At 40.5% G+C, this 18,398-nt stretch overlaps 1 protein-coding gene across 3 annotated transcripts in view; it reads right to left on the reverse strand.

Annotated features, from left to right (window-relative positions):
• Positions 1-41: 41 nt before the first annotated feature.
• LOC115207404 (synaptotagmin-2) overlaps positions 42-18,398 on the reverse strand; it is a 49,875-nt gene continuing 31,518 nt past the window's right edge. For 2 of the 3 annotated variants that reach the window (XM_029774466.1, XM_029774467.1), the window contains exons 2-9: positions 12,146-12,376; positions 11,788-11,948; positions 8,050-8,178; positions 6,087-6,254; positions 4,243-4,410; positions 3,896-4,013; positions 2,758-2,891; positions 42-2,280 (exon numbers count right to left, since the gene is read on the reverse strand). In XM_029774466.1, coding sequence (XP_029630326.1) covers positions 2,065-2,280; positions 2,758-2,891; positions 3,896-4,013; positions 4,243-4,410; positions 6,087-6,254; positions 8,050-8,178; positions 11,788-11,948; positions 12,146-12,347 — 1,296 coding nt within the window. In that variant the 5' untranslated portion in view covers positions 12,348-12,376 and the 3' untranslated portion in view covers positions 42-2,064. The remainder of the gene's footprint in view (positions 2,281-2,757; positions 2,892-3,895; positions 4,014-4,242; positions 4,411-6,086; positions 6,255-8,049; positions 8,179-11,787; positions 11,949-12,145; positions 12,377-18,398) is intronic. The other variant, XM_029774468.1, reaches the window with a different exon arrangement.

Genomic DNA, 18,398 nt, shown 5'->3' on the forward strand with positions numbered 1-18,398 from the left:
TTATACCCTTAAGGGAAAATACATCAGATGTGCAGTCAGTGCATATTTTTCTCTCCATTTTATTATCAAAATGACATTGGACACAAACACACATACACACTAATTTTGGTTCCTCTTTAAAACATGCTGCTATTTACAACATTTCATAGATACATGCTGTATTAACACATTTTCTCACTGTATAATGTTTACAGTAGGACGAGAGAGAGGGGGGGGCAAAACTACATATCAATGGATTTATTAGTATGCCAACGTTCCCCCTCCTTTCAGTTTGATCACCTTATACACCATGGCCTCCTGGCATCAACATTTCAGGATGTCTAACGAACAACGCCCTTGGGAAAAACAGGTTTGAATAAACAGCGGACAATACCACAATGTTTCAGGACTTTGGCGTCTTACAGAAAAGGGTTACATACTAAGCAGGTTGCTGATGAGTGCATGGTGCAAAAGTCAAAGCTAACGACATGAAGATAAGCACAAAGCATAAATCATGCTTACTTTACTCTCATTTGTTTCAAGCAAATGCTGCATTTCCGGTTGCTTGATGATGAACTTTTCATCAATACAATGTGAACATCCAAGAATTGAATGTCTACCCACACCACTACAGCTATCCTCAGCAGAGAGAAATAGACGTTGGGCCTTCATGCAAACACACTTTTAAACTGAGAAAACATCCCCTCCAGTATGTTTGTATCAGTCATTTCAGAGATGCAGAGTGCTTTACAATTCACAGGCAGTGGCTGTAACAAGCACATGGTCCCATCTTATAACATATGTTTCTTTCATCTCCATAGCATTAATACCAAAAATGTGCTCACAATAGTGTACAGGGTGCAATGTTGTCTTAGTAGAATATGATTGATCATTTTTCTTTATTTTCTTGAACATACATCCTCAACATTGTTTATCTTTGACTTAAAATAGTAAAAGGTCAAATGTGTTTTCGACACATGCAATTGGTAGTAAATATCTCATCACTAACAAAGCATGGTCGTCATGGTTGTGGATGACAGTGATAATTCTTCAGTCATCTTTATTTTGGACATGGATAAGTAATCACTTTTATATCCAAGTGGTCAAAGTAGGTCTGCAGCACATTTGCAGTTTCCTTTTGGACTGTGTCATTATGACGTTTGCCAGGTATATAGTTTCCCTCAGAGCACTCTAAGTTGAGAGCCTAAAGGCACCCATGAATTCCTCCCAGTCTATGTATCACACTGAAAACACTGGAAGCTGTATTGACCCTGTCCATAACGGCATCGAAATTAATCATGTTTGATAAATAATAATTAACTGCAAAGCCAAATATCATTTTTGGCGCAATATGTCCATCTCTCATATATATGGGAATACATATAATAATAATAATAATAATAATAATACAATTGGAACAAAGAACATTGCATTGTAAAGTTCTTTCAGAAAGACATTCTGGAATGAATTGCTGCATTATATTACCTTAATACCTACCATCACACCTAAACCCTTTCCATTAGTAGACTTAAAACTGTTTTATGTGAGAAATGGCCCAATACTAATCTCTACTGCAAGATATGGCACACTTATGGGTTGAGAACAAGATATATGCTAATGGGAATCGGTTTGGCATGGTTTATGTAGAGCAGTGAGAGCATAAGTAAAGCATGCACATGTTCTATAAACTAAATGAAGAAGCTATAACCATCATCACTCTCATTGAGTCGTTCTCCAAACTTTCATTGTCAGCATCTAAGCATCTGTTCCTAAAAAGCATGTTCAAATGAAACACAGATCAATTTATCTATCAATCAATCAATCAATCAATTTATCGCTCAATCTCCTTCTTCTCTCTTTACACTAAATACGTGAAATGCTACGGTGTTGGAAAAAGTGTTGTTTATGTTCTTCGATTTAATTATGAATAAGCTGATATTTTAGATGTTTCTTTTTTTTGTTCAGTGTTTCAAATAGACATGACAGAATCATGTGGAAGTCATGAGTTTCATGCAGTGTAGGGCAGTTGGGGAAGGAGGGTTTCTGAGTTAGTTGGTTAGTTGGTAATCAATCGGACAAGTTAAGTTACTTTTTTGCATTTAAACCTGCCAGTGCCGCATCTATATCCTCCTCCTGTTGTAGTGGGTGCCACTGGGCAATGGGACGCCTGGGGTTAGAGAGCATGTCAGACCAATGCTTCAGACCAGGGCCCGTCGCCTTGCTGCCCACAAATATCTTCCCAATGGCGTCATTCTTGCCAATCTTGTCATAATCAAACACTGTCACCACCACCAAAATTTTCTGAGGAGGAAAGAGAGAAAAACATGTATATGTGTAGTAGATTCTACATGTGTGCACTCACATAGCCATTCATATGCAAGCCTCATACAGTAGGTATTAAACTACCAGGTTTTCAAAAGAAAACACCACTCAAAAACTCTTTTGGTGTTTCCTTCATTAGTCGACTGTTGATACAGTTCCAAAATGTTAGTTGCAAAATGCATCATAGTGGTATTTTGAAAGTTCTATATCTTGAAAACGTGATTGCTGACAAGCAAAACAATTTTGGGACAGTATCAACAGTGGACCAATGAAACAAATACCAAAATATAGTTTTTGAGTGTTATTTTCCTTAAAATTTCCACTGAATTGTATTGATTTTCTTTCATCATTGAATTGCTGTAAAGCATCAAAGCATAGCGAACATGGAAACGCGGTTGTAGGCCTAGAGAAAAAAAAAAAACGAGCAGACCACCAAAAATAAGTAGTGTTCTGCACCTGCATCATGTCCATTGGGATCTCAAAGCTGAAGGACTCGTTGTAGTACGGATTCAGTGTGTTCTTCTTCACTGTAGTCTTCTTCTTCTTCAGTTTCTTGCCTCCCTGCAGCAACGCGATCTTCACATAGGGATCTGCAAAGAAAGACCAACAGATATTCAATCTCTCATTTCATGTTTTAAGTGCATCACTTCGGTAGAGCAAAAATGTGATGTGATATGAGTTGCTTGCTAATTAGAAAAGTAATTCAGAGAGCTCATTAATGCAACATACAGTAGCACAATGTCTGCAAATAAATCAGAGATTCTGCATCACTGAGCTGTTTAATTAATGGCAGATTGACATGCCTGATTGATTGGAAATGATCTACTGTTATGTCCAGTGGTTTGCCCTACCAGACAGTCCACCCACAAGTTGTTTTAACAGCAGACAAACTGTACATTTTTAGTACTAAAATAGGGTTCTTTGATTTGTGACCAGGGCGGGACCCTTTTTGGGGCTTTGTCGACTCCTTTCTTGAAGGTGCTATATAGAACTTTAAAAAATATATATTATTTCATGAGATGGTTCTGAATAGCACCATACACATTTAACCTCTGTAACAGTTATCTACGAGTAATTGGTGTATGATATGTATGATGATGAAGATATTCAGTTTTTAACATTGTTATGCTACTGTGTTGTAATATGGGGTTGATCATGCTTAATCACTCTCACCTGGGAGTTGTATCAACCTGACTCAACCATGTCAAATGATGAAGTTAGTCCAAAAATATAAACTCGCATATACTTGCAGACCCTTCTCACTGACGGTATCGGACTAGCCACCTCAACAGAACCCATGAACATAAACACAGACACAAGACAGGTAGAATAAAACAACAAAATCATAGGTACCACACAGGAAGTGAAATAATGCAACATAAAGAACAGGAATTCATAATTACCCACAACCATCTAGTGAAGGACTGCTTCAACATTGTAAAGAACAATTTGGAAGGGGAGGGTTCTATATAGAGAATGGTTCTTTGAGAAGACATGGTTCTACATAGAACCATCACTCACTGCAAAGAACCTTTCAAGAACCCTTTAAGAATCTCAAGAGTAAACTGTACGTCCAGTGGAAGTCTTAACGTACCAGACAGTCCACCCACGTCCATCTTCTTGAGGTTCTTTGCCTCCAGGATACAGACAGTGAGTTTGCCAGCGGTGGGCACGTAACGGAGAGAGATACAGATGTCTCCCAGCTTCTCAGGCTGCATGGAGATTAAGGACAGAGAGAGGGCAAGCACAGAGAGAGCAACGACACAGAGAGGGAAAGATAGACAAAAAATGTATATTACAATTGTCAGAGCTTGGCTGTTGTTAATTCTGATGGGGCAACGTTCCCGTCCAACGATTAGCTTAGTTAGATAAAATCACAGAAAGATCAATCAATCAATTATGACTAGTTTAAATAGTTTGTGTTTTCTTTTCAGAGCATACCTCCTCTTTGTCTGCACTCTCCAGGTCCTTCCATTCTTCGATGGGCTGTCCCAGGTCAATGGTGTTCATGGGGATCCTCACCTCTCCAATGATGTCATGCTTGGAGAATCGGTCGTAGTCAAAGACTGACATCACCAGGGTTTTCCCACCGAGCTCATCATATGGTAACTGAGGAAGGAACACATCAACAACAACAACACCACCACAACACAACAACAACACAACTGGATTATTAAATCTGAATGTAACCACATGTCCCTACTGTATACTATTTGAATTGTTAATACTGTGTATCTGTGATATTGATGATTATTCGCTTTTAAATAAATAAACATCTTATTTTGTGTCATGGGCTACTGGCAAGACATTGATTACTGACACATAAGTAATACTTCACAATGTCAGCTAACATGCAGTACATGCAGAGTTTTACAACACAGAAGAGGAAAGGCAGAAAATGGGTTAGGCTGAATTCTAATGTGTAGCACGGTTTTTACTCAGGAAACATCTAAGGAGAGATTTGTTCAGCTCTAATGGCACTAAAGCATAATTAGAGTATCTAATATGGGTTATATTGATTCACTCCAGCCCTTGCAGACCTGGAGCTCTATTTTAATGAACCTTACACAATGGTAAATCAACTAAAAAATTCACCATGTCATTGGATTTAGGTTAACAGTTTTGCTGACAAAAAGACAACAACATTGATTCAACCATTTTTTTCCCAGTGGGATGTCTTTACGCAAATAACAAATACTAGGCTCCCGTAAATTGTATTGTATATGTGAGGAGCGTTCTCAATAAGCAAGAGATAGCCTAGGCCTACTGTTGATACGGTGTTATAGGACTGAATATTTTGAATATGTTTGGAGGAGCGGGTCTTTGATAACTGGACAAGAGGCTCTCTTTGGATATGAGGATGGATACAAGCCAAATGGAGTATGCATTGCAGGGTAGGCCTATGTGAATTCTGAATAATGCAAAATATGATGGCAAAATTCTCACAAGTAGACCATTTAAAAACATCTTATGGATAGGATACTTGGCTAATGCATGGCCAGGATAAGGAAGACGTTTCTGTTGAATCAGCTTTTGTTATGATAAGGGTAGCCTTACCATAGGGCTTGTTTTTCAATCAAATGAAACGTACCTCAGATATTGCCACCCCTCCCACCTCAGCGCAAGCGAGCTCACATAAGACAGGTAAATTACCAATCCTTGCTTAAGGGTTGGAAAATAGCAGAGTGCTGGCTTTAACAGGTTGAAATTGCCAACGAGTGTATAATACACTAAAGCAGGTCTAGGAGCTAGAAGCTAGACATTCTATTTTCCTGTGGTGAAGGGTCTCATGACAAATATAAATAAAACATTTATTCTAAAGGCATGCATCTGATTTCATATACTGTAAATTCTCCAACTGTTCATCGATGGTCCCTACTCTAGGGACAGTGCTTTCACATTGACACTGAGAGGCTTATACAGTCTCCATGGACCTCATTGAGTAGTACAGGAAGCTGCAGTTAGTACACAGGCAAGAGGGTATATAGCAGGCAGGCAGGCAGGCATGGCAAGCCAGCACTGCTCTACACTATGACGTGAACACAACAAGAACACATACTGTGGCTTCATAATGAAAAATAAATGTAGGCAACAACCACAAAATCTTATACCATGTAGCATCTTATGTCTGATTTTTTTACAACACCAAAACTGTTCAGTTAGATTTAGTTTGAGACTCCACTGTACTAGCCTGACACAATATTTTTGGCATGATGATTGATACCTTTTATATTCCAACTAACTTCTGTGCAAGTGCAGTCCTGGTAGACCGTGTTATGACTTACCTTAAAAACAAATGACTCATTAAAGACAGGGTTCAGGTTTTTCTTTTGAACCTTGGTGTCAAACTTCTTCTTCTTGTCTGGGAGGACGAAGACCTTGACGTATGGGTCAGAGGTACCTCCACTGTCCATGGAGATAAGATCAGCAGCTTGGAGGATTCCCACTGTGAGCTGTAAGGGGAGGGGAGGGGAGGGGGGGGGGCAGAGTTTTCAGGGGTCACAGACAGCATTGAGACAAACCAACCATATTAGGTGAGAAAACAACATACATTAATCTATTCATGTGTGCTTCCTGTCACTGCTGCAGATAAATGCTGCAGCCTTGTTACATAAGCTTGTGGCCTGTTGGCTGACAACCTAAAGCTGCAACAATAATTATCACAGCCCTTTTAGATGACTAAGATTAGATACAAGCTATTCACACTAGAGCTGTCAAATATATTTGCTGCCATGACATCAGAAAGTCACAGAATATCATGTTACAGTAGTTTTGCATATCTGAAAAAGAGGTACTTGTGCCAAGTATCATTGTGCTCTGAATGATGGAGAGATTAATTATTTTGAAGGTATAGTAATTGATTCAGCTAGAAAGAAAGGACCTGCTTTAATGTACATTTTCATCTCAAGCCCCGATCCTGCGTCAGTGATTCCAAGCCCTGATCCTGGGTCCATATCTCATGAGGGACTTCCTTATTTCAGAATGACTCTGCATTTCCACTCCTCTTGGACTTACGTCACACTGCCAAAATCCTGCATAGCATTGCACACTCACTGTAACACTGACTCCACCCATGCATTTACAACGATGCTGAATATACTAGAGAAACCCTCTCATACCCAGAACCCTGATCTGGATTCACTGCTCTCTTGAATATTTTTATTAATCAACCCTAAGTTCAGCAGTTGTCAGCTGTCTCTCCCCAAAACTGTTGCTGCAAAATTCTGCTGATGTTTTTGCAGAGCTGTTGATAAAAGATGCTTGTTTGTTCAAGGTACTTTGAGGGGATGTAGGCATGCTATGTGGAGCATGGCCACAAGGGTCCCACCATGCCCACTGGTTAGTACTCAACAATGCCAAAGCTGAGTTGTAGCTCAGTAAAAACACTGATTTCAAGATGGATGACCTACCACCAGGTTCTTCAGGTCCACCAGTCTACTCTCTGGATATCGATAAATCTGTAATTTAGACTACTGTAAGTATGTCTTTAATTTCTACAAGATGATAGGGCTGGGCAGGAGTAATCCAGTATTGGAGTACTCGAACGGACGTCAAAACTCAATCTTTAACCACAGATCACCTTTTTTTTCATATAATAGGCAAATGTAGGAGCAGCAATCTCGCATCACAACTTTTGCGCCGCTGTGACCTCACCAAAGCTGAGCAGGTAACACAGCTCATTATGGTTTCAATGAATGATTCAAATTACTTTTTTTGTGGACTGAATATGTAATGGAGCAATTTGATTTCAGTTTATATTTAATTACTCAACTTACCTTTAGTAGTCCTTTTGATTCCTAACATAAGGCTTCCACAAGCAAGGGCCACTGCTGAGGTTACTGCCTTTTTGAAGATTGTGTTTCCCACAATATAATATAACTAGTTGATATTACGGTTTCAATAAATTCATCTTAAAATTTCACTAGCGTTTTTATTGTCTGAATTTATGGCTCAATTTAGTTATTGGGATTTGTTATCTGTAATGGTTATGATAAATTAGACATTGTTGCACACTGTTGTCATATAGATACATGGGCACACATAATGTTTTTCAGTGCGGGCCTTGTGTTCTAAAAATTGTAGTTTTTTTTATAGTAAAAAAAATCATATTCCCATCCCTGGAAGTTGATGGACTCTTTCTGATAGACTGACAATGCTGCAAATATTGTATTACGGTAAAACAGCCTAATACAGGTTTAGCTGAGCAGTGCCTACAAGGATTTAAAGGGGGAAATATCAGCCACTAACCTTACTGTCTTGGAAGTCATAGTCCAGCGAGTACTGCAGCTTGCCAAGTTTCTCCTCCTCTTTCTCTTCCTCCTCTTTCTCCTCCTCCGTGAGGCCTGTCTCGCCTTCATCATCGTCATCGTCCTGTTTCTGCAGTGGTAGAACACAGGACACAGGGATCAGAGTTGAGGGGTCTGGGGTTAGGTGTAGGAGGCAGATGGAGGGTGCCCCACCCACCACAGACAGCATGCCACAGACAGACAGTGGACGTTCAGGAGGCTTGTGTTGTGTTGCATTGCGCTGCGTACGGTAGCACCAAGGTTTGTTGCGTTGCCTTGCCTTGCATTGCGTAGCATCAGGGTTTGTTGCGTTGCCTTGCGTTGCCTTGCTCCCGCTTACCTGCTTCTCACCTGGTGGCATAGTGGAATACCATCCTGTCTCTAATGCAACCAGGGACTCAGGAATGATGTTTTCTAGCTAATGACTTGAATTCAAAATGTCCTTTGGTGACACAATTGTTTTACCCTGTCTTTTACATCTTACCCCATATTCCCAAGGAACTAGTTAACTGATCCTCCAAAAGCAGGGCCTGTATAATCTTACTTGCTTTCTTTTTATTCCATTAATGTGTCACCAAGGAATGTTCCTCTCAAGTCCGGTCACCATTTTCCCCAGCCAAATGGTAGCTACAGGATTAAAGGGCATTGCCAGCTATTTGCATAATGTAGAAGCAGTATTTCAGTTAGATAACAGCCAGTTATGGTAACCCCTGTTTCTGACATGTTCAAGTTTCCGTGACTATTTCATCTGCAAACCTGTGATTCATTTTTTATTTCTCGTTTGAGTGACAAAGTAATTGGGGTGCAGATGAAAAATATTGATTGATTGGTCATGCGGTTATCATTGTCGTCATCATGTCCCACAAACAACCAACCATGCCCTTTTTCACATGCATATATTAATAGTGTTATTTGTGGGTTGCGTTTAAACTATGCCCAATACGTTTCATATTGGGGTGAGTTTGGCATCACACTGTCACATAATGGGCAATACGTTTTTTCAATATTTTTTTTTGTTTTCTCTCAGGGTTTTATGGAGCAGACCATAGCGTTCTCATTTAACTTCTCAAAACATAATTCAAAAACATGATAGAAAAGCAAAGAAGCTACGATTTTCATTCCATGAAACCCCCCCTCATCATCATCATCATCATCTGCCCATGGGCCAGAGAGCATCACCGCGATCCTTCCACCTACCGTAGATCAGGGGTCCATCACAGTCAAGAAACACGATGCACACATAAGAGACAAAGTGAAGAGGAGGAGAGCAGAGAGAGGAAGAGGTTTGAACTTACGACACACCAGAAAACAAACAACACCACCGGCAACACTAGGACGATGAAAAATGACAGTGATTGTTCGTAAAAAAAAAAAAATGTAAACGTCCTACTTCCGGGACCATCTTTCACCATGTGGAGACAGTTACTTGCTTTAATAACTGTTACTGGTGAATGGGGCCCTATTAATGATAGTGGACACATTCAGCCTGGAATTAAGCAGGAGCACTTTTCACAGTCCTCCCCTGTTTATTCTGCTTAGTCTGAGATATGGCTCCTCTGATCCATGGGTATGGCTCCTCTGATCCATGGGTATCATGTCTATTATCCTTAAGCACGGAGGACAGCTTACCCTAGCAGTCATCCGTTAATTGGAATGCCACAAAAGACAGGGCTTCATTACTTTCTCTACCCATTACCCAAACCATCCCTGGTCCTTTTCCCATAACAAATGTGTAATTTTCACCGTATGTCACAATGAAGTACAGCACACATTTTAAAACAACAACAACAACCACATCAAGAGAACAGAGAGGATAGGAGGTTATCGACATGTCTCCCCAAGTCTGGTCTAAGTGCTGCCAACGAAAGATCAAAGGTTGTTGCTGATACACCAAGGGATGCATAAAGAGCATGTGTTGTTGGTCAAATCTATATACAGATGTCAGATCTTAATTTGATCACTCTTTTGCTGCTGAGAATGTTCCTGCACCGCAGGAAATGCAGAGTAGCTTCGTGATTTACATAAATTCACAGAAAACCCACACTAACACACGGTTATATTAACAGTATTGCACTCTTGATGTAGCCTACTTTTGGCCAGCTAATAGTCCAACCACTGATCAAGCAACATTATGGAATAAGCATTCAAATTCTGTTGCTGCAATTACAGTATATACGTACAAAAGTATGTGGACATCCCTTCAAATTATTGGATTTGGCTATTTCAGCCAAACCCGTTGCTGACAGGTGTTTAAAATCGAGTGCCAAGTCTTGATCCAAAAGGCTCCTTAACAGCTTCTACTGACAAGCCATAAGACTGCTGAACTTTCAATCAAACGGACTATTTGTATTGACCCCTCCCCCCCTTAGTTTTTACAATGCTGCTACTCGCTGTTTACTATCTATGCATAGTCACTTTACCCCTACTCACATGTACAAATTACCTCGACTAACCTGTACCACCACCCATTGACTCGGTATCAGTACCCCTGTATATAGCCTCATTATTGTTATTTTATTGTGTAACTTTTTTCCTTTTTTTATTGTTTCCTTTAGTTTATTTACTAACTCTATTTTCTTAAAACTGCATTGTTGGTTAAGGGCTTGTAACTGAGCATTTCACGGTAAGGTTTGCACCTGTTGTATTCGGCGCATGTGACAAATACAATCTTATTTGAATTTGATTTCATTTGATGAATCACGCTTCACCATCTGGCAGTCCGACAGACAAATCTGGGTTTGGCAGATTCCAGGAGAACGCTACCTGCCTGAATGCATAATGTCAACTGTAAAGTTTTGTGGAGGACGAATAATGGTTTGGGGTTGTTGTTCATGGTTCAAGCTAGGCACCTTAGTTCCAGTGAAGTGAAATCTTAATGCTACAGCATACAATTACATTTTAGACGATTCTGTTCTTCCAACTTTATGGCAATAGTTTGGGGAAGGTCCTTTGCTGTTTCAGCATGACAATGCCCCCGTGCACAAAGTGAGGTCCATACAGAAGTGGTTTGTCGATATCGGTGTGGAAGAACTTGACTGGCCTGCACAGAGCCCTGACCTCAACCCCATCGAACACCTTTGGGATGAATTGGAACGCCAACTGCAAGCCAGGCCTCACTAATAGTCTCGTGGCTGAATGGAAGCAAGTCCCCACAGCAATGTTCCAACATCTAGTGGAAAGCCTTCCCAGAAGAGTGGAAGCTGTTATAGCAGCAAAGGGGAGGACCAACTCCATATTAATGCCCGTCATTTTGGAATGAGATTTTCAACTAGCAGGTGTCCACATACTTTTGGTCAGGTAGCGTATTTTACTATGGTCAAATTAAGATCTTCCATCTTTACATATTGACCAAAACATTCCCAAGTTCCTCAAACAAAAGAAATTGTTGCACAGTAAATAAAACAGGCAACCTTATTGTTATGGAGGAATGGAGTCTGTGGCTTAGTAGGCTAATAATTATAGATGCCCTCTGTCAGCTATCCCGAGATTAATTCCTAGTCCTGCTTGTCTACATTCATCATCTAAAAATAAATAACTTAACGTACTGATATTCATGTGAGTTTTGTGTTCATATTCATATGAGTTTTATGAATTTTGTGTTCAAATGAAATACGTATCCTGAGTGTGATATATGTTATGTCTGTCGGAGCTGCATGTACTCTGCGAACTGAGTTTATATGTGGAGCTCGAAGCACCGTACCTCGTCCCCTTTCATGTTCTTCATGTTGAGGCCATCTTTGCCCTTCTTGCCCTTCTTGTTCTTCTTCTTCTTACAGCAGCACTTCTTGATGATGCAGAAGCAGCAGGTGAGGATGAGGAGGGCGGCCACCACAGCGATAGCTATGATGGCCCAGGAGGGCACTGCAACACACACAGGGGAGTTATGAGGAAAAAACACTACCATGTAAATACCTCAATATGGGTTGGATTTAATTGAACTTCTATGAGATCATTCAGATTTAGGATTCTATGTTCCAATGTTGTTCCATGCATAGTACATGAGTTATGAGTCAGGATTGGTAAAAAAAAAGTATTTTGGTTAACCAGGGAAGACGTACATGGGATCTTATCGATCTCATTCATGAACTTGCTCTTGATCTCTTCGAACATGTCGTTCTTGGAAACTGTGCCGTTGCCTGGGGGTTCAGCCACGGTGGTGGCGATGGCGATGGCTGGGGCCGCGGTCATAGTGGCGCCGGTGCCCGTTGGCTCTGGACCCACCATGGCCTCAGGCTTATTCTTGAATAAGTTCCACTTCATCCTCAATGACTAGGCCACACACACAGTCCCTGGGGCAAGTCACAGACACACAAAGAGACGGTCAGTTGCCATCACCAGCAGCACAGATAATGAAGTGTGTAACCTTTGGTATAACACACAAACACATCAAAAATACATGTATTTCATCACTCATTACCTATCGCCATAGATGTATCACTATCATAAAAACATTGCTTCATGGCAATGTTAGGGAATTAAAAATAGGCATCTGTTAGAGATTTACTTCAGAAGTTAGATTAGTCCTGAACTCTCTGGCACTCCACTCCAATAGAAACAATTTAGTAGCCGAGTATTGGTTTTCTGCACACAAAGCAAGAAAATGGAGGATCTACCATTCTACCATGTGACCCAACTCAATTCCTTAGCAATGTGTCAGACAGTAGAGCAGCACAGTGACAAGGCTGGAGTGTTGTAGGGAAATGGCCTCCTTGACATTAGTCCACATCACAGACCCTGAGGATAAAAATGCCAGCCGGTAGACCTGCATCATTAATGTACTATAAACTCCTAAATGGATTTAACATTTAACATTTAACTCAGGGATGAAACGGCTAATTTCATTTGTTTGAGGAATGAGACACAGTATCTTAATATTACATCAATGTCAATGGAATAAAATCTGTCAATGAGGCCCTCAGTCCCTTGTGAAAGCCGATATTCAACATTACAGCATTACATCACGGTCCATTAGGGATTAAATAAAAATGAATGGTTGGAGTTAACACATCTTCTACTTGAGGTGGAAAATGTGCCAAATAAATACAAAGGCTCCCTATCCAAAATGTGTTCCAAAGTGTCAGGATGGTGGGTGTAGCTGGTGTATAAAGACAGGGGCAGGAGAGCAGAGATGAGTGAAACAACGCACTTTACTCGACAGCACAAGGTAAACAATTTACAAAGTGCAAAAAGAACGGTTGCCACAAAGCATGGGTGATAAACAGCACCCGGTACAAACCAGCCGGAACATACCGACCTGAACAAATAACAATCACACACAAAGACATGGGGGAAACAGAGGGTTAAATACATGACCAGTAATTGGGAAATGAAAACCAGGTGTGTGGGAAAACGAGACAAAACCAATGGAAAATGACAAATGGATCAATGATGGCTAGAAGACCGGTGACGTCGACCGCCGAACACCACCCGAACAAGGAGAGGCATCAACTTCAGCCGAAGTCGTGACACAAAGAGGACTATTTTCCATTTATGATGCGTGATCTGTTCCCTCTGAAGGAATGGCAAAGACTAAGGTGATTGTAATATATCAATTATAATATGCTATGTCTCTTCTGAAACAATGATCTCCACCAAATTGAAATGAGGCACTCGTGACCGAAACATCCTTCTTTCTACTGGAGCGTCTAGGTCCAAAAGGCTCCTTATCAGCTTCTACCCCCAACCCATAAGACTGCTGAACAATTCATGACTGTTTATTATCTATGCATAGTCCCTTTACCCCTACCTATATGTACATAGTACCTCACTTACCTCGACTAACCTGTACCCCCGCATATAGTCTTGTTATTGTTATTTTATTGTGTTACTTTTTTTACTTTCGTTTATTTAGTAAATATTTTATTTTCTTAAAACTGCATTGTTGGTTAAGGGCTTGTAAGTTAGCATTTCACAGTAAGGTCTACACATGTTGTATTGGGCCCATGTGATAAATACAATTTGATTTGATTTGAATCCTAATAGGATTAGCAATGTACTGTACTGAAACAATTAACGCTGTGAGAAGGTGAGATGGAGAGGCTGAATGGGAATTATGACCTTCGGATGCATGTTAGACCAACTGTTAAAGGCCCCGCCTACTGCTCCCCAAAAAGTTCTCAGGAGTTCCCATTATCATGTACTGACTCATAATTACACATCTATAACAGTGGATGGCTTCTCATGTCTAATCATCTATAACAGTGAATGGCTTCTCATGTCTAATCATCTGTAACAGTGAATGGCTTCTCATGTCTAATCATCTATAACAGTGGATGGCTTCTCATGTCTAATCATCTATAACAGTGGATGGCTTCTCATGTCTAATCATCTATAACAGTGGATGGCTTCTCATGTCTAATCATCTATAACAGTGAATGGCTTCTCATGTCTAATCATCTGTAACAGTGAATGGCTTCTCATGTCTAATCATCTATAACAGTGAATGGCTTTTCATGTCTAATCATCTATAACAGCGAATGGCTTCTCATGTCTAATCATCTGTAACAGTGAATGGCTTCTCATGTCTAATCATCTATAACAGTGGATGGCTTCTCATGTCTAATCATCTATAACAGTGGATGGCTTCTCATGTCTAATCATCTATAACAGCGAATGGCTTCTCATGTCTAATCATCTATAACAGTGGATGGCTTCTCATGTCTAATCATCTATAACAGCGAATGGCTTCTCATGTCTAATCATCTATAACAGTGGATGGCTTCTCATGTCTAATCATCTATAACAGCGAATGGCTTCTCATGTCTAATCATCTATAACAGTGGATGGCTTCTCATGTCTAATCATCTATAACAGTGGATGGCTTCTCATGTCTAATCATCTATAACAGCGAATGGCTTCTCATGTCTAATCATCTATAACAGTGAATGGCTTTTCATGTCTAATTAGGGATTATTTTCAGAGAAATTACATTTAAAGTGAGGGATGAGATCACTGTGCAAAAAGAGAAAGGTATAACAGGAAGCAAATTAATCATATATTTTCTAATCTACCCAGCAGGGTTTGGCTCAACTCAAATTGAAGGCAGTCAATTCAGGAAGTGATTAGAAGTGTACAATTCAGAAATGTTTTAACTTAAAAAAAAAAATGTTTTTACTTTTCAGTTTATTGAGAAGTAACTGAAAATAAATACATTTATTGATTTTTATTATTAAATTGTAATTTAAGTTTACTTCCTGAATTAACTGCCCTGCTACCTAGATGCAGGCTACGGTAATAACAGTGTTTATCAATCTGACAGGAATCCGCAATCACCAACCACAATCATAAAGAATAAGAATGCATGAAACGCTATAACCACACGTCTGTCTTCTTCTGGGGAATCCTATAGACTACAAACAGCTGGCCAAACAAATTCTCATCTCAGGCCTCAGCAAGCATCATATCATTCTGTGCCAGTTCTGTGTTGCTCTCAGGGGCGGCAACAGGAGGAGAGAGTAGGGAACGTTACCCAATTACATTGAAGTCTGACAATTTATTTCCCAGAATTCCTAGCTACGCTGGTGTCTCAGGGGTGACACCAGCATATGATTAACATTTACAGATCACGGTGATACTCATTGTGAGTCATACTCATATTTGATTGGGTAGGACTAAGCAGGGCTGAGAAATGTCACGACAGTGCAAAAAGCATACCTCTAACCTTGAGCCAACCCACTCAACAACCCATAGGATAAGGTGCTATTGTCCGGCTCTGCCTCCCTGCTGTCCCTATTGTATGGAAAATGACAAAGGCCTACTCCTCTATTCTGCACATACAGAATTGGTTATAAATCTATTATTCACCAAAATCAATAATAGCAAATGACAATGAGAGTAGATGTGCACGTCACAGTAACGTGACGTCTCTAAATGCTGTTAGTCTGGTAATAGATCAACCCTATCATCTCTCCTGACATCTACAATCCTATCGGTCTGGTAATAGACTAACCCTATCATCTCTGCTGACATCTACAATCCTATTGGTCTGGTAATAGACTAACCCTATCATCTCTGCTGACATCTACAATCCTATTGGTCTGGTAATAGACTAACCCTATCATCTCTGCTGACATCTACAATCCTATTGGTCTGGTAATAGACTAACCCTATCATCTCTCCTGACATCTACAATCCTATCGGTCTGGTAATAGACTAACCCTATCATCTCTGCTGACATCTACAATCCTATTGGTCTGGTAATAGACTAACCCTATCATCTCTGCTGACATCTACAATCCTATTGGTCTGGTAATAGACTAACCCTATCATCTCTGCTGACATCTACAATCCTATTGGTCTGGTAATAGACTAACCCTATCATCTCTGCTGACATCTACAATCCTATTGGTCTGGTAATAGACTATCCCTATCATCTCCTGATGATACAAAAACTCTTTTGGAGAAGTAGCTGATACAAAATACCATTATTGCTGGAGGTTGGTATACAATACTTTCACAAACAGTGAAGGAATATTGCTATGTCAACTATTGAAAAGGGATAGAAACTGGATATATTGTAATTGAAGATATGCTTATTGTAACATACACTGAGTGGACAGAACAGTAAGAACACCTTTCTAACAATGAGTTACACCCCCGTTTGCCCTCAGAACAGCCTCAGTTCGTTGGGGCATGGACTACACAAGGTGTTGAAAGCGTTCCACAGGAATGCTGGTCCATGTTGACTCCAAAGCTTCCCACACTTGTGTCAAGTTGGCTGGATGTCCTTTGGGTGGTGGATCATTCTTGATACAGTGGAAACTATTGAATGCGAAAAACCCAGCAGGGTTGCAGTTCTTGACACACTCAAACTGGTGCGCCTGGCACCTACTGCCATACCCTGTTCAAAGGCACTTCAATCTTTTGTCTTCCCCATTCACCTTCTGAATGGCACACATACATAATCCATGTCTCAATTGTCTTAAGGCTTGAAAATCATTCTTTAACCTGTTTCCTCCCCTTTATCTACACTGACTGAAGTTGGATTTAACAAGTGACATCAATAAGGGATCATAGCTTTCACCTGGATTCACCTGGTCAGTCTATGTCATGGAATCTGTGTGTGTGTGTGTGTGTGTGTGTGTGTGTGTGTGTGTGTGTGTGTGTGTGTGTGTGTGTGTGTGTGTGTGTGTGTGTGTGTGTGTGTGTGTGTGTGTGTGTGTGTGTGTGTGTGTGTGTGTGTGTGTGTGTGTGTGTGTGTGTGTGTTTGTGAGCCTGTGTGTGTGTGTCTATGTGTCTGTATGTGAGAGGCTCTCCAATGCAAAAAGCTTCCCAGAGGTTTTTCATTCGCTCTAAAAGGGCTGGATGACAAAACGATCTGTCTCAGTTTAGTCGACAAGCAGTTTCTAAGGCCCATCTAAATGAGCAAGCAAGACAATTGGACAGAATTGGGATACATGGCAGGCAAACGTAGAGCTTAACCCCGATTACATGTGTCCTCACTGGAGACAGAGCGATACACGCAGGTCTACAACGGATCTTTACTGACTTTAGAATCAGCCAGCCAGATCACCACGTGCACTCTATTTTTCTCTAGACCAGCCAGCCAGATCACCACGTGCACTCTATTTTGCTCTAGATCAGCCAGCCCGATCACCACGTACACTCTATTTTGTATAGATTTTACCATCAAAGAAGAATGTTACCTTGTCAAACCAACAGTCTTTTGTTGTAGATGTAAAGAGGTATTTACATGCAGTTGACATATTTATGTTTTCAGAAACTTTGTGTAAACTGTACAGTTGTCTACATAAGATACCAAGTATTGAGACAATGATATACTGTATGTAGGAAATGCATTGTCTAAAGTCACAACAGACAGGGAAATGATCAAGACATGGGTCAGCAGCAACAGTAAAACAGTATTCTGTCAGCGTAGCTCATAACTCGACTGTAGCTGTGATTCAATGCAAGGCGCATTATAGCGCGGACAGGTCATTTATGATTGAGCCAGCATGTGCAGCGTTTAACGTGAATGCAACCTCCGCAAGTGCTGCATTGTCGGCTGTATAGTGTGCTGCTCTATAACGTGGCTTGGATTGAATCCAGGTCTGTGTCTTCGTAATGAAACCTCATCTGAATTTACCTATAGGCCACAAATCAACAGGCTTTGCATCTCCAACAGGTGCATTGTTTAAAGTGTTCAAAAAACCTCAAAACAGCTAAAGGCTATATGCTATCCCACTCCACAAGACATGTGTTCAATTCCAGACCCCTTATAAAACGTTACAGCAGAGAAACTAGTTGTTGCCGAGCAAATCAGATCCAGCTGAATTGCTTCTGTCTGATACCTTACCGCCTGCCTGAGGCCAT

This window comes from Salmo trutta, chromosome 14 (assembly GCF_901001165.1).
Source record: "Salmo trutta chromosome 14, fSalTru1.1, whole genome shotgun sequence".
Lineage (NCBI taxonomy): Eukaryota > Metazoa > Chordata > Actinopteri > Salmoniformes > Salmonidae > Salmo > Salmo trutta.